The sequence below is a fragment of the Penaeus vannamei genome, chromosome 11 (assembly GCF_042767895.1).
Source record: "Penaeus vannamei isolate JL-2024 chromosome 11, ASM4276789v1, whole genome shotgun sequence".
Taxonomy (NCBI): Eukaryota; Metazoa; Arthropoda; class Malacostraca; order Decapoda; family Penaeidae; genus Penaeus; species Penaeus vannamei.
Window position 1 is genome coordinate 38,148,243 of NC_091559.1, and position 12,500 is coordinate 38,160,742.

At 48.8% G+C, this 12,500-nt stretch overlaps 1 protein-coding gene across 1 annotated transcript in view; it reads left to right on the plus strand.

The window, feature by feature from the left end:
• The window catches only part of LOC113806947 (uncharacterized), a 1,375,013-nt gene that overhangs the window by 893,730 nt on the left and 468,783 nt on the right, over positions 1-12,500 (plus strand). The window contains exon 6 of the mRNA XM_070127282.1: positions 2,056-2,676. Within this exon, the coding sequence (XP_069983383.1) occupies positions 2,056-2,676 (621 nt within the window). The remainder of the gene's footprint in view (positions 1-2,055; positions 2,677-12,500) is intronic.

The window sequence follows — 12,500 nt, forward strand, 5'->3', positions numbered from 1 at the left end:
AATATATAAATAAACTTAAACCAAAAAAGATGTTGTTTTTTTTCTTATCAACCTCTCCCATAAGACAAAAAAGTCGCTCTGTTTTCCAAAAATAATTCTATAAGGAAGTTTCTGTTTTCCAAAAATGTCTATAAGGAAGTTGATAAACCAGAGGCAAGGGGAAAGAGAGGCAGGGTTTAGGTAACGGGGGGAGGGGGGGCAGTAGGCTTTGAGGTCCCTTTCCAGCTTCTTTTTCTCCTTCACCTCCTTCTAGTTCTCTACTTTCTCTTTCTTCTTATCCTTCTCCTTATCCCCACCCTACTTCTCCTTCTTCTATTTTTTCTACTTCTTCTGTTTCTTCTCCTTCTTCAACTCACCATCATCCTACTCCTCTTCTTCCTCCTCCTCCTTCTCCTTTTTCTCCCTTCATCTTCATTTTCTTCCTTCTACTTCTCTGCTTCTCCTCCCCTATACCCCCTCCCCTTCTTCTTCCCCCCCTCTTCCTCGTCTTCCTTCTCCTCCTCCTCCCCTTCCTCCATCTCCCCTTCCTCCTCCTCCTTCTCTTTGCCCGCCTCCTCTTCTTCGTTTTCCTCCTCCTCCTCCTCCCCTTTCTAGCCCTACCCTTTCTCTACCTCCCTCCTCCTCCTCCCTCTTCTCCTCTTCCTCATCGATTTCTTCTTTTTCTTCTTCCTCCTCCTCCTCCCTCCCCTCTCCCTATCCCTATCCCAATCCCTCTCCCTCTCCCTCCCCATCCTAGCCCTCCCCCCTCCCCCTCCCCTTTCTCCACCTCCTCCTCCTCCCTCTTCCTCCTCCAGCAGCAGTAGCAGTAGGAAAGGGTTAAGGGCAAGCAGTTTCTCATCTCCTGAGGGGTTACAGCTCCTTGAAAGATGCTGTATTGCCTCTCCCCTTTTTTCGCACTTTCCTCTCTCCGTTGTCTTTCCCCTTCGTTCTCTCTCGCTTCTCTCTTCTCTTATCATTTCCCCTCTCTTCTTCGCTCCCCCTCTTCCTCTTTTCTCCAGTCCCGTTTTCCTCGCAATCTCTTTTCTTATCTCCTACGCTTACTTATTTTCTTCGTGCCTTTCCTATCGTCTCTTTTTTTTCTATTCTTTTCTTTTCATTTTGTTTTATGATGTTTGTCTCCTAAAACATTAATTGGAGCAGCAAGCATTGAATGGTTTGATAATGTATGTTAGTGTGGGTGGGTGGGTGCTTGTGTGTGTGAGAGAGAGAGTTTGTGTGAGTGTGTCTGTCAGTCTGTTTGCCTGTGTGTACGTGAGTGTGTTAAACGCGTATTTGTATCTATGTATGTGTATGTGAGTGTATGTGTGTGTGGGAGAGAGAGAGAGGAAAGGAGGGGAGGGGAGGGTTAAGAGTGGAGAGAGAGAGAGAGAGAGAGAGAGAGAGAGAGAGAGAGAGAGAGAGAGAGAGAGAGAGAGAGAGAGAGAGAGAGAGAGAGAGAGAAAGGAGGAGAGGGGAGGGGAGGGGAGTGATGGGTATGCAAAATGTCCGTCTATTTTCATGTATCATTCTGGTAATCATTTATCTCTCCCCTCTCCCCCTCCCGCCTTTCCTTCTTCCTCTCGCTCTCTTTTTCCACCTTTCCTCTCCCCATGTTTCGGCGTCTTCGGCTTCCCTCTGGAATATGTTAAGAGGATGACTATTAATTAGAAACTCGCAGAATAATTTATGATTAATTATCGCGTATGATAATTAAATCCACATAACCATTGCAGTATATGAATTATATTAAATATTCTGCATAATGTATATTGCTAAACTTCCGGTGTTTCTTTTTTATCTTAAAGTTCCCCCACTTAATAATCATATTGTTGTGTTAAATATTAATTTGGTCTTGTATAAAATTAGATTTAGAAATTAATGAAAAGGGTTCTGTGATAAGACTGGCATTGGATGAGAATAGATGACAGATGAATATCAGAAATGATTAAAGCGAGTGGACTTTGCAGTCCGGTTTGGCGCTGGCTCTCGTTACTCCCTCACGTGATGACCCGCCATTGTTGCGCTGATGAGGAGCGGGATTTGAAAAACCTTGCTGACCTTTTCCCTTCCCCGCAGGACGAGGCCATTGTGGTGGTGCAGTATCGTCTGGAGGCCGTGACGATCGCCGTGGAGGGCAGCGTGGGGCCAGACGGCAGGGTCATCATCCCCATGGGGAAGCTGACCTCGCTCACGGCTACCGTGACCCCGCCCGAGGCCGCGCACGACGTCACCTTCCACTGGGTCATGGACTCGAAGAACGCCAGCTCGTGGCTGCCCTCGTTCTCGTACGTCTTCAACCGCAAGGGCGAGCGGGAGCTGTCCGTGCTGGCGGAGAACCGGGTGTCGTCCGTGAAGAGCTCCGCGTCCCTCCTGGTGGTGGAGCCCATCAGCGGCCTCAGGGGCGTGGCCTTCCAGGGCTCGGTCCACGCCGGCTCCCCCAGGACCTACACGTTGCAGGTGGACCACGGCAGCAACATCACCTACGTCTGGGACTTCGGCGACGGCTCCGAGCCCCTGCGGACCGACCGCGGCGCCGTCGAACACGTGTACAACCAGACGGGCGCCTACGACCTCTCCGTCAGCCTCACGACGCCCCTGCAGGACTCCGCCGTCGCCGCCACCACCGTCTTCGTCCTTCAGTCCGGAATCTGCGACACGCCCAAGATATACGGCTTCTTCCCCAAGGACCAGACCGAGGTGAGTGCGAGGAGCCGTGTTCTTCTCCCTCTTGCTTCTCAGCTCGCTCTCCTCCTCTCTTCCCGTCCTCTCTCTCTCTCTCTCTCTCTCTCTCTCTCTCTCTCTCTCTCTCTCTCTCTCTCTCTCTCTCTCTCTCTCTCTCTCTCTCTCTCTCTCTCTCTCTCTCTCCTCTCTCTCTCTCTCTCTCTCTCTCTCTCTCTCTCTCTCTCTCTCTCTCTCTCTCTCTCTCTCTCTCTCTTTCCCTCTCCCCTCTCTCCCCCTCTCTCTCTCTCTCTCCTCCTCTCTCTCTCTCTCTCCCCTCCCTCTCTCTCTCTCTCTCTCTCTCTCTCTCTCTCTTTCTCTCTCTCCTCTCCCTCTCCTCTCCCTCTCCCTCTCCCTCTCCCTCTCCCTCTCCCTCTCCCTCTCCCTCTCCCTCTCCCTCTCCCTCTCCCTCTCTCTCTCTCTCTCTCTCTCTCTCTCTCTCTCTCTCTCTCTCTCCCTTTCGTTATTCTACTTATAAAGAACTCAACAGTAAATGATGAATGCGAGAAAATAGAATGGAGGGTTCTAGAAAAAAAGAGGGTAATAAGATAAAAAAAAAGGCTGTTACCTATGAAGAAGAAGAGGGAGAAGCCGAAAGGAGAAGAAAGGGAGTAAATAACCGGTAAAAAGTAATAGAAAGGGAAATTTCCAAAAGAACGAAAAGGCGGCATTACCAAAATACATGAATAATGGAAGGGGGAATAACCCAAGAAAAAGAAGTAGAAATGGCCAGGAATAATATGACGGCGAAAGCAAAATGATAAATTAAAAGAGGAATGAAATAGGGAAGAATCAAAAGAAGGGGGTAGATAACCAAAAAAAGAAGAAAAAAAAGAAAAAAGGAACAGAAGGGGAAATGACGAAAAGAAGAACGGAGAAGGGAAGTAACCCAAAGAGGAAAAAGGGTAAGAGGGGGAAATAGCCAAACAAGAGAGAAGAAGATGCGGATAGGAAACAATCGGAAAGCAGAGAAGTCATTTAAGGAAAAGGAGAAGAAGGGGGAATAAACAGCGTGGAAAGCAGATGATCCAAGAAGAAGAAGAAGGGGAAATGAGCTAAGGAGAAGAGGAAGAAGAATAAAGGGAATTGGACCAGAGACAAGAAAACGAAGGAAAGAAAATGGAGAAGAATAAGAAGGGGAAATAGCCCTAGGAGAGAAAGAAGGGAAAAAGAGCCAGAGAAAAGAAAACGTGAAGAAGAATAAGGAGAGGAAGAAATTAGCCAAAGAAAAGAAGAAGGGGAAATGATCCAAATAGAAGAAAAGGAAGATAGTAGTAGAAGATAGGGATAATAAGTAAAAAATAGTAATAATAATAATAGAAGAAGAGAAGGAGAATTCTCTATCTGTATGTTACTGTTTCTCTCTCTTTCTCTCTCTCTCTCTCTCTCTCTCTCTCTCTCTCTCTCTCTCTCTCTCTCTCTCTCTTTCTCTTTCTTTCTCTTTCTTTCTCCCTCCCTCTCCCTACTTCCCCCTCTCTACTTCCTTCTTACTTCCCTCCCTCTCTTCCTACTTCCTCCTCGTTTCCTCTCGTTGTTGCTTCACCTTCCCCCCTCCCCCTCCCCCCGGGTTCTTCCCCAGGATTAAGCTCGGGAGTAAAAAAAAAAACAAAAAAAAAAAACAAAAAAAAAAGTAGTTTGCAAATGCGGTGACATATTTTCTCTCTCGGTTCGTGAAGTTTCTGGAAAGTCATCTTGAAAAGTGATTCAGACATTTGTTAGGACCGTGTCTATGCTAATCGTCAGTCTCGAGAAATTGTCTTGGAGTTTGTTTTCCGTTTGTCTGCGAGGCCCTGGGAAGTTTCTGGGAGGGGGGAGGGGGTGAAGGGGGAAGGGGAGGGGAGGGAAAGGAGGGGGGAGTGAAGGGGGAAGGGGAGGGGGTGAAGGGGGAAGTGGAGGGGGTGAAGGGGGAAGGGGAAAGAAGGGGGGTGAAGGGGGAAGGGGGGTGAAGGGGAAGGGGGAGGGAAAGGGAAGGGGGAAGGGGAAGGGGAGCGAAAGGAGGGGGGAAGGAGGGAGAAGGAGGGTAAGGGAGGGGAGGAAAGAGGGGGATGAAGGGGGAAGGGAAGGGAGGGAAAGTAAGGAGGGAGGGAGGAAGGAGAGGAGTTGATAAAAAAGGGTAAGGGGAGGGGAGAGGGGGGACAGTGACACCCCTCACCATCCCGCCTTCGTGTGCCATACGGTGTGTGTCTTTCTATTTAGGATTTTCGAGTATCTGCACAGACCCCCCCCAAAAAAAAAAAAAAATAATAATAAATAAATAATAATAATAATTTAAAAAAAGGTAGAAGAAGAGAGAATGAAGAAGAAGAAAAATGAATGAGTGAGTGAGTGAGAGTGTGTGTGGGAGAGAGGGAGAGAGATAAAGGTAAATAGAAAAAAATGAGTGAGAATAAAAAGAGAAACGGGTTGGGGAGAAAAATCCCAGTGTTATTCCGGTCGCGATGTGCCATAGCTCGACCCATATTTAAGGGTCCGTAGAGCCTTCTCCCCTCCCCCTTTCCCCCTCTCCCCCTCTCCAGCCCCATCCCCCCTCCTCCCCTCCCCCTCTCCAGCCCCATCCCTCCTCCTCCCTTCCTTCTCCCCTCCTCCTCCTCCTCCTCCTCCCCTCCTCCTTGAGCGAAGTCGTGGTGCGGCAATTCCAGCGGCGATGGCTCCTCGACGCTGCTTTGAGACCGGTGAGAAAATGGGGAAACCGGGAGAGGATCCAGCTGAACCAGGGCTCGCGCTGACTCTGGGGGAGATGTTTGAGGAGAAGGGAAGAGAGGGAGAGGGGGAGAGAGAGAGAGGAAGAGAAGTGGGAGAGGGGAAGAGGAAGAGAGAGAGAGGGGAAGAGAGGAAGAGAGAGAGAGAGGGGGAGGGAGAGGGAGAGGAAGAGAGGGGTAGAGAGGAGAGGAAGATAGGGGAGAGAGAGGAAGAGGAAGAGAGAGAGAAAGAAAAAGAGAAGGAGAGAGAGAAAGGGAGGAGTGGAGAAAGGGGGAAAAGGAAGATAGGGAAAGTTGGGGATATGGAAAAGGGGAGAGAGGAGAGAAGGGAAAATTGGGGGAATGGGGAGGATAAACGGGAAGACAGGGAGAGGGAATGAGCGAAAGAGAGGGGAAGAGAGGGAGAGGGAATGAATGAAAGAGTGGGGAAGAGAGGGAGAAAGGGGAAAAGAGATGAGAAGGCAAGAATAGAACCCTAGCGCCCGTCCCCAGCGCCAGTATCCCAGCCTCGCCTGATGATGGCATCGGGTCGAGTGCCTTAATGTCCAGCCCGAGATGGCACGACCTCTCAAGGGGTCTCGTACTTCCCCATCAGGAGGTACAACTTGAAGGGTCGAGGGTGAACTGACACCTCAGGAAAACGAGTCAAAAGAGAGAGAGAGAGAAAAAAAAAAAATCCTCGCTATACTTCGGTCACACCATGCCAGTTGCAATAACAGGCGAGGGAAAATATATATTTCATTGTTTTTTTGTTTCATTGTTTTTTGTTTTGTTTTGTTTCTCAGTTTCTTTAAGTTTGGTTTGGGTTAGGTATATAGGCTTGCTTTGATGTCTGTATTGTTTACTTTAATTCATAAGCTGTCTGTATCAGTAATTTTCTCGTGGAAAGCATTAATGTAGATATAATTGTTTCTCCTTTTTTTCTTCTTTCTTTAGTCTTATTTTCTCTAAAGAGAAAGGGAAAAAAACATCGAAAGTGCGCCCAACACTCAGCAGTTGGAAAATTTGTGTCTCCTTCCCCTCTCTGTCTCCACCTTCTTCTTCAATACACTTTTACGACAAACATTTTAGCCCCTGCGCCTGGGCCCGGCTCGTAACTTGAACTCCTCATTCGACGCAGTTATTTTGGCTTCCAGTTTTTACTCCTTTCAAGCAGGGGCCGCCATACAAGCTCCTGTCGGGGCCCAGATTTGTATTTCGTGTGTTTGGCTCGCCCCGCCCCCCGCCCCTCTCCCCCCGCCTCCCCCTCCGGTGCGTGGGGAACCGAGCGTTTGGTTCTTGGGGTTTCTTGCCATTCGTTTCTTCGCTGGCTTTGTGTGCGTGGTTCTTTGTTTTGTTTTGTCTGTGTGTCTGTCTGTCTGTCTGTCTTTCTGTCTTTCTGTCTTTCTCTGTCTCTCTGTATTACTCTGTCTGTCTGTCTCTCTCTCTCTCTCTCTCTCTCTCTCTCTCTCTCTCTCTCTCTCTCTCTCTCTCTCTCTCTCTCTCTCTCTCTCTCTCTCTCTCTCTCTCTCCCTCCCTCCTCCCTCCTCTCCTCCCTCCCTCCCTCTCTCTCCCTCTCCCTCTCCCTCTCCCTCTCTCTCCTCTCTCTCCCTCTCCCTCTCCCCTCTCCTCTCCTCTCCCTCTCTCCCTCTCTCCCTCTCTCCCTCTCTCTCCTCTCTCTCTCTCTCTCTCTCTCTCTCTCTCTCTCTCTCTCTCTCTCTCTCTCTCTCTCTCTCTCTCTCTCTCTCTCTCTCTCTCTCCCTCTCTCTCTCTCTCTCTCTCTCTTTTAATTTCTTTCACATACACACACCTATCCCCCCCCCCCGCACACACACACAAAACACGCTAACAAAACGAGGCAAACCAGCAGAGCCACTAACAAACGCACACGAAATAACGCCCACTCACATACACCATTTCAAGAAGTTACAAGAAGAAAATTCCCAGTCCGTGTTCAAAGACTTTTTTCATTCTTTGCGCCGCGCTGTGTTTTGGTGTTGTATCTCGGATTTTTTTTTTTTTTTTTTTTTTTTTTTACTCGTGGGTTTCTATGAAGGGAAAACCTCCACGTCTGTCTCAGATGACCGTTCTTGCTTCGTGTTCAAAACCCCTTTTCTGTTCCGGTTTTCGTGTCAAAATCAAGTCTGTTTATTTTTTTTTATTTGTTTATTTTTTCATGATTGTGACGTGTACAGCTACTTTTGAAATCATTCTTAATTTTGCATTGACCGAAAACTTTCCATTTTTATTTTACTCTTTTAATTTTCCCTTTTTCCTTTCTTTGAAAGTAAAGTTAATCTAAAAATTAAGAAACGCAGATGCCAATTTTCCTTTTCTTTTCTTTTTTGCATATCCATTTCTTAATTTTGAGATCCATTCTACTTTCAATTTTCCCTTTTCATTTCTTTTGCATATGTATTTCTTAATTTTGAGATCCATTTTACTCTTTCTATTTTCCTTTCTCCTTTTCGTATCCCCCCTTCTGTCCCCAGGAAAAAAGTATGAGGTACTAAGGGTTTCTCCCTTCCTTCAAAGAGCCCAGGGAGTATGTACTCTCCTTCCGGGTACTTAAGTAGTGTGTGTACTCAACCCCTTTTTCTCTTTCTCTCCCTCCTCTCCCTCCTCCTCCTCCCTCCCTCCTGACCTTTTGTTTCTTGAGCTCCTTCGTTCTCCCTCCTTGTTCCTTCTTCCTCGTTCCTCTCTCCTCTTTCCTCCCTCTCCCTTCCTCATTCCTCATTCCTCGTTCCTCTCTCCTCTTTCCTTTCTCCCCCTTTTCCTTCCTCGTTCCTCTCTTCTCCTTCCTTGTTTCTCTTTCCCTCCCTCCTCCTTCCTCCCTTCTTCCTCCACCCTCCTTCCTCCCCCTTTCTCCTCCCTCCCCCCTTCTTTTCACTTTTGGATTCTTTCCTCAAAATTGCACGTTAAAGGAATAGCGCATGTGTGGCGTCTCCAGCTGTAGAATGTTGAGGTTGAATGCGCTACGGAGTTCGGCTTCGACCCAGAGCGAGGCCGGACGAGATGACTTATTGCTGTAGTGATGGAGTTCAGTTTCCGTGTGATCATGATGTTAGGTGTTTGTGTGCGGTTGTTTTTGTTTTCTTTTCATTGATTTACTTTTTTTTTCTGTGTGTGTGTAAGGGAGTATGTGTGTGTGTGTGTGAGGGAGTATGTGAGTGAGTGTGTGTGTGTGTCTGTGTGTGTGTGTGTGTGTGTGTGTGTGTTTGTGTGTGTGTGTGTGTGTGTGTGTGTGTGTGTGTGTGTGTGTGTGTGTGTTTGTATGTGTGTGCGTGCGTTTGTTTGTGTGTGTGTGGGTGAATATGTGAGTGAGTGTGTGTGCGTGTGTATGTATGTGTGCATGTTCCATGTGTTTATTGCCGAATCTTCGTAGACTTGCAAATTTATTCCAAGAGTGAGTTGTACCGCGGACTTTTACAAGTAGTTGATACTTCGTACCATAGAATCCAAGCCTTTAGAACCCTTCCTCCCCCCCCCTTTCCTTATACAACTGCTCCTTTTAATGCTCCCCCTCCCCTCTGCTTCCCTCCCCTCCCCTCTGCTTCCCTCCCTTCCCCTCCACTCCCCTCCCCTGCTCTCCCCTCCACTCCACTCGCTTCCCTTTCTCTCTTCCCCCCTGTAGTTTGAAAGGTATTTTGGATAGGGGGAGGGAGGAGGGGGGATAAGGGCATGTGGGGGAGTGAAAGGAGTGTATTGAACACCCACCAACTGTAGCATAAGACTTTTTACATGACTCCACCTCTCCCTCAGTGACCCCCCCTCTCCACACCCAAACCCTTTCTCTCACCCTCCCACCCCTTTCTTCCCTCTGTCTCACCTTCCCTCTCTCTCCCCGCTCCCCTTCCCTCTCTCTCCTCCCCCTTCTCTCTCGCTCCTCCTTCCCTCTCTCTTTCCCCCATTCCCTCTTCTCTCCTTGCCCTTCCCCTGTCTCTCTCCTCCGCCCTCCCTTCCCTCTCTCTCTCCTTCCCTTTCCCCTCTCTCTTTCTCCTTCCCCTTCCTCTCTCTCTCCTCCGCCCCCTTCCCTCTTTCTCCTTCCCTCTCTCTCCTCCCCTTCTCTCTCTCTCTCTCCTTCCCCTTCCCTCTCTCTCTCCACCCCCTTCCCTCTCTCTTTCTATTCCTTCCCTTTCCTCTCTCTCTCTTTCACCACCCCCTTCCCTATCTCTCTCCATCTCCTTACCTGTCCCTCTCCTTCTCCTTACCTCTCCCTCTCCTTCTCCTTCCTCTCTCTCTCCGCTTCCCTCCCATCCTTCTCTCTCTCTCTTTCTTTCCCCTTCCTCCCTCCCTCTCCTCCCCTTCCCTACCCCCTCCTCCCCACTCCCCGTCCCTTCCCATCCTTCTCTCTCTCCTTCCCCTTCCCTCTCTCTTTTTCTTTCCCCTTCCCTCCCTCCCTCTCCCCCACCTTCCCTACCCTCCCCTCCCCCTCCACCCCTACCACACCCTGACCGATGCTGGAACTGGCGGCTTTTATTAAACTTTTATACCGTGGCGGATCTGAGGCTTTTATTTGAGTTAGAGACCTTTATTGGAGTCCCCAGTCCGGCGTTGGTGTTCCAGGCCGCTATGGGTGCTGCGGGCGGCTCCCAGCGGCGGGCGGCGGGGGGTCAAAAGTAATTTCCGAGCTGAGACCGCGATAAAGGGGAGATCTCTGGCGCCTGCAGGGGAGAAGTGGGGAGGGGGGGGAGGGGGGGGAGTGGTGTGAGGGAAGGGTTGAAGGAGGGAAGGGGAGGGAAGGGGGGAGTGTGAGGAAAGGGAAGGGTTGAGGGAAGGGAGGGAAAAGGAGGGGGAGTGCGAGGAAAGAGGAAGTGGGAGGGAAGGGTTGAGGGAGGCGAGGAAGGAGGAAGGGAGGGGGAGTGAGGAAGAGGAAGGGAGGGGAGTGGAGGAAGGGAAGGGGAAAGGGAGGGGAGTACGAAGGAAAAGAGGGGAGCGGGAGGAAGGGTTGAGCGAGGGAAGGGAGGGAAGTGCGAGGAGGGAGAGTCTGAAGGAAGGGTTGAGGGAAGCGAGGCGAATGGAGGGAAGGGAAGAGGAAGGACAAGATTAGAAGTGGAAAAGATGACGCCACAACAAGGGGTGTAGAGGAGGATGAGGCAGGGGATGGACTGGTGAGGAGGGTGGGGTGAAATGGGATAAGGAAACGAGAACGAATGGAAGAGGGGGAAATGGCAGAGGAAGGGGAGGAGAACGAGGGGAAAAGGGGACAGACCCGTGAGGGTGAAGGGCGTCTGTCTTAAGGGTCAGTAAGACGCTGCGGAAGTGATACCAGGGGGGTGTACGAAGCCAGGGTACCACTGGGGGAAGAAGCCAAGGTACCACTGGGGGTACAAGCCAGGGCACCACTGGGGGGAGAAGCCAAAGTACCAATGGGGGGTACGAAGCCAAGGTTGGTTTCGGACTTGGCCTCCAATGGGGGGGGGATATGGGGGTACATGAGGGGTGTGTGGTTACATGGAGGAAGGGAGTATACTAAGAGAAGTTCCAAGATCGAGGTTTGGAAAGAATAGAAAAGGAAAAACGTGAATTTAAAGAAAAAAAAATGAAAGTAGAGACACGCGATGACAAAATAATAATAAAAGAAAAAGAAAAAGAAAAAAATCAGAAATCAAAGGTGTTAACTGGAGGATATCAGGGGGAGGGGGGGGGTAAGGGAAGGCCAAGGGTAGGCCGAAGCGAAAGGGAATGACAGGAATCCAAGGAGAAAAGGAACAGGAATAGGGAACGATTGAACCTGCGGGTGGAAAGGAAAAGAGAATTTGAAACTCGTGGAGTGAAGACGTTGCATCATGAGGTAGGGTTGCAAAGGGCGTCTGTTGCAAGACATAGCAACGGGAATACGGATTGAGAGAAAGGAGAGAGAGAGAAGCGAGAGGGAAAGAGAAGGGGAAGGGCAAAGATGTAAATAAGGAAGGAAACAAGGTGTAAATGAGCAATTTTTATATTTTATTTGTTCTATTTTCATTTATTTATTTTTTTACTTTTTCTTTTATTTATTTATATATTTATTTTTGTAACTTGAAGACTAAACTTGGTTTGCACACGGACTGGCGTGGAAAATACTGTCCTGGGCCTGAATATGAATCCCCACAAAAACAAATTTGAAAAACAAATGGAGTCAGAAAAGTGGAAAAGGGAACAGGTGGAGGGGAAAAATAGAACAGGAAAAAATAAACAAAAAGAAATAGAAATAGGAAAAAAAGCGATGTTGGAGGGGAAACTTAGATAGAGAGAAAGTGAGAGTCTGGACACGCGCGAATGTTTCAAATTCCGAGAACTTTTTTTTTTTTTTTTCCTTTTTTTCCTCACCCTGGTAACAACTGAGGGGGAGTGATTGCCTCCACGACCTGCAGCTGAATGCAGGTTCCGTGCTGCGTCTCCTCTGCTTTTTTTTCTCTTCTCTCCTCTCCTCTGCTTTTTTTTCTCTTCTCTCCTCTCCTCTCCTCCTCTTTCTCTCTCTCTCTGTCTCTCTCTCTCTCTCTCTCTCTCTCTCTCTCTCTCTCTCTCTTTCTCTCTCTCTCTCTCTCTCTATCTATCTATCTATCTATCTATCTGTCTATCTGTCTATCTCTATCTCTATATATCTGCCTATCACTATATCTCTATATCTATCACTCTTCCTTTATCTTTCTTTCCTTTCCTTTTCATCCACCCCCTAATTTCCTCCTCCTCCTCCCTCCTCCTCCTCCTCCTCCTCCTCCTTCTTCTTCTTTCTTCTCCCCTCCTCCTTCTCCTTCTTCCTCCTTCCATCTTTTTCTTCTTCTTTTTCTACGTTCTCTTTCTGCTATTCCTCCTCATTTTTCATTTTTTCTTCGTCTTCTCCATCTCTGCCTCCTCCTCCTCCTCCTTCTGCCTCCTCCCTCTTGCCTCCTCTCCTCCTCCTTCCTCCTCCTCCTCCTCTCCACCTCTTCCTTCCTCCTCCTCCACCTCTTCCTCCACCTCCTTTCCTTCCTCCTTTCTCTCTCCTCCTCCTTCCTCCTCACTCCTTCCTCTCACCTCCTCCTCCCTCACCTCCTCCTCCCTCACCTCCTCCTCCCTCACCTCCCCTCGTACCTAGAATCCAGCTTGAGCGAAGCATCAACTAGAAGAATTTGCATACACTTCCCAAATCCTTTGATCATAAAT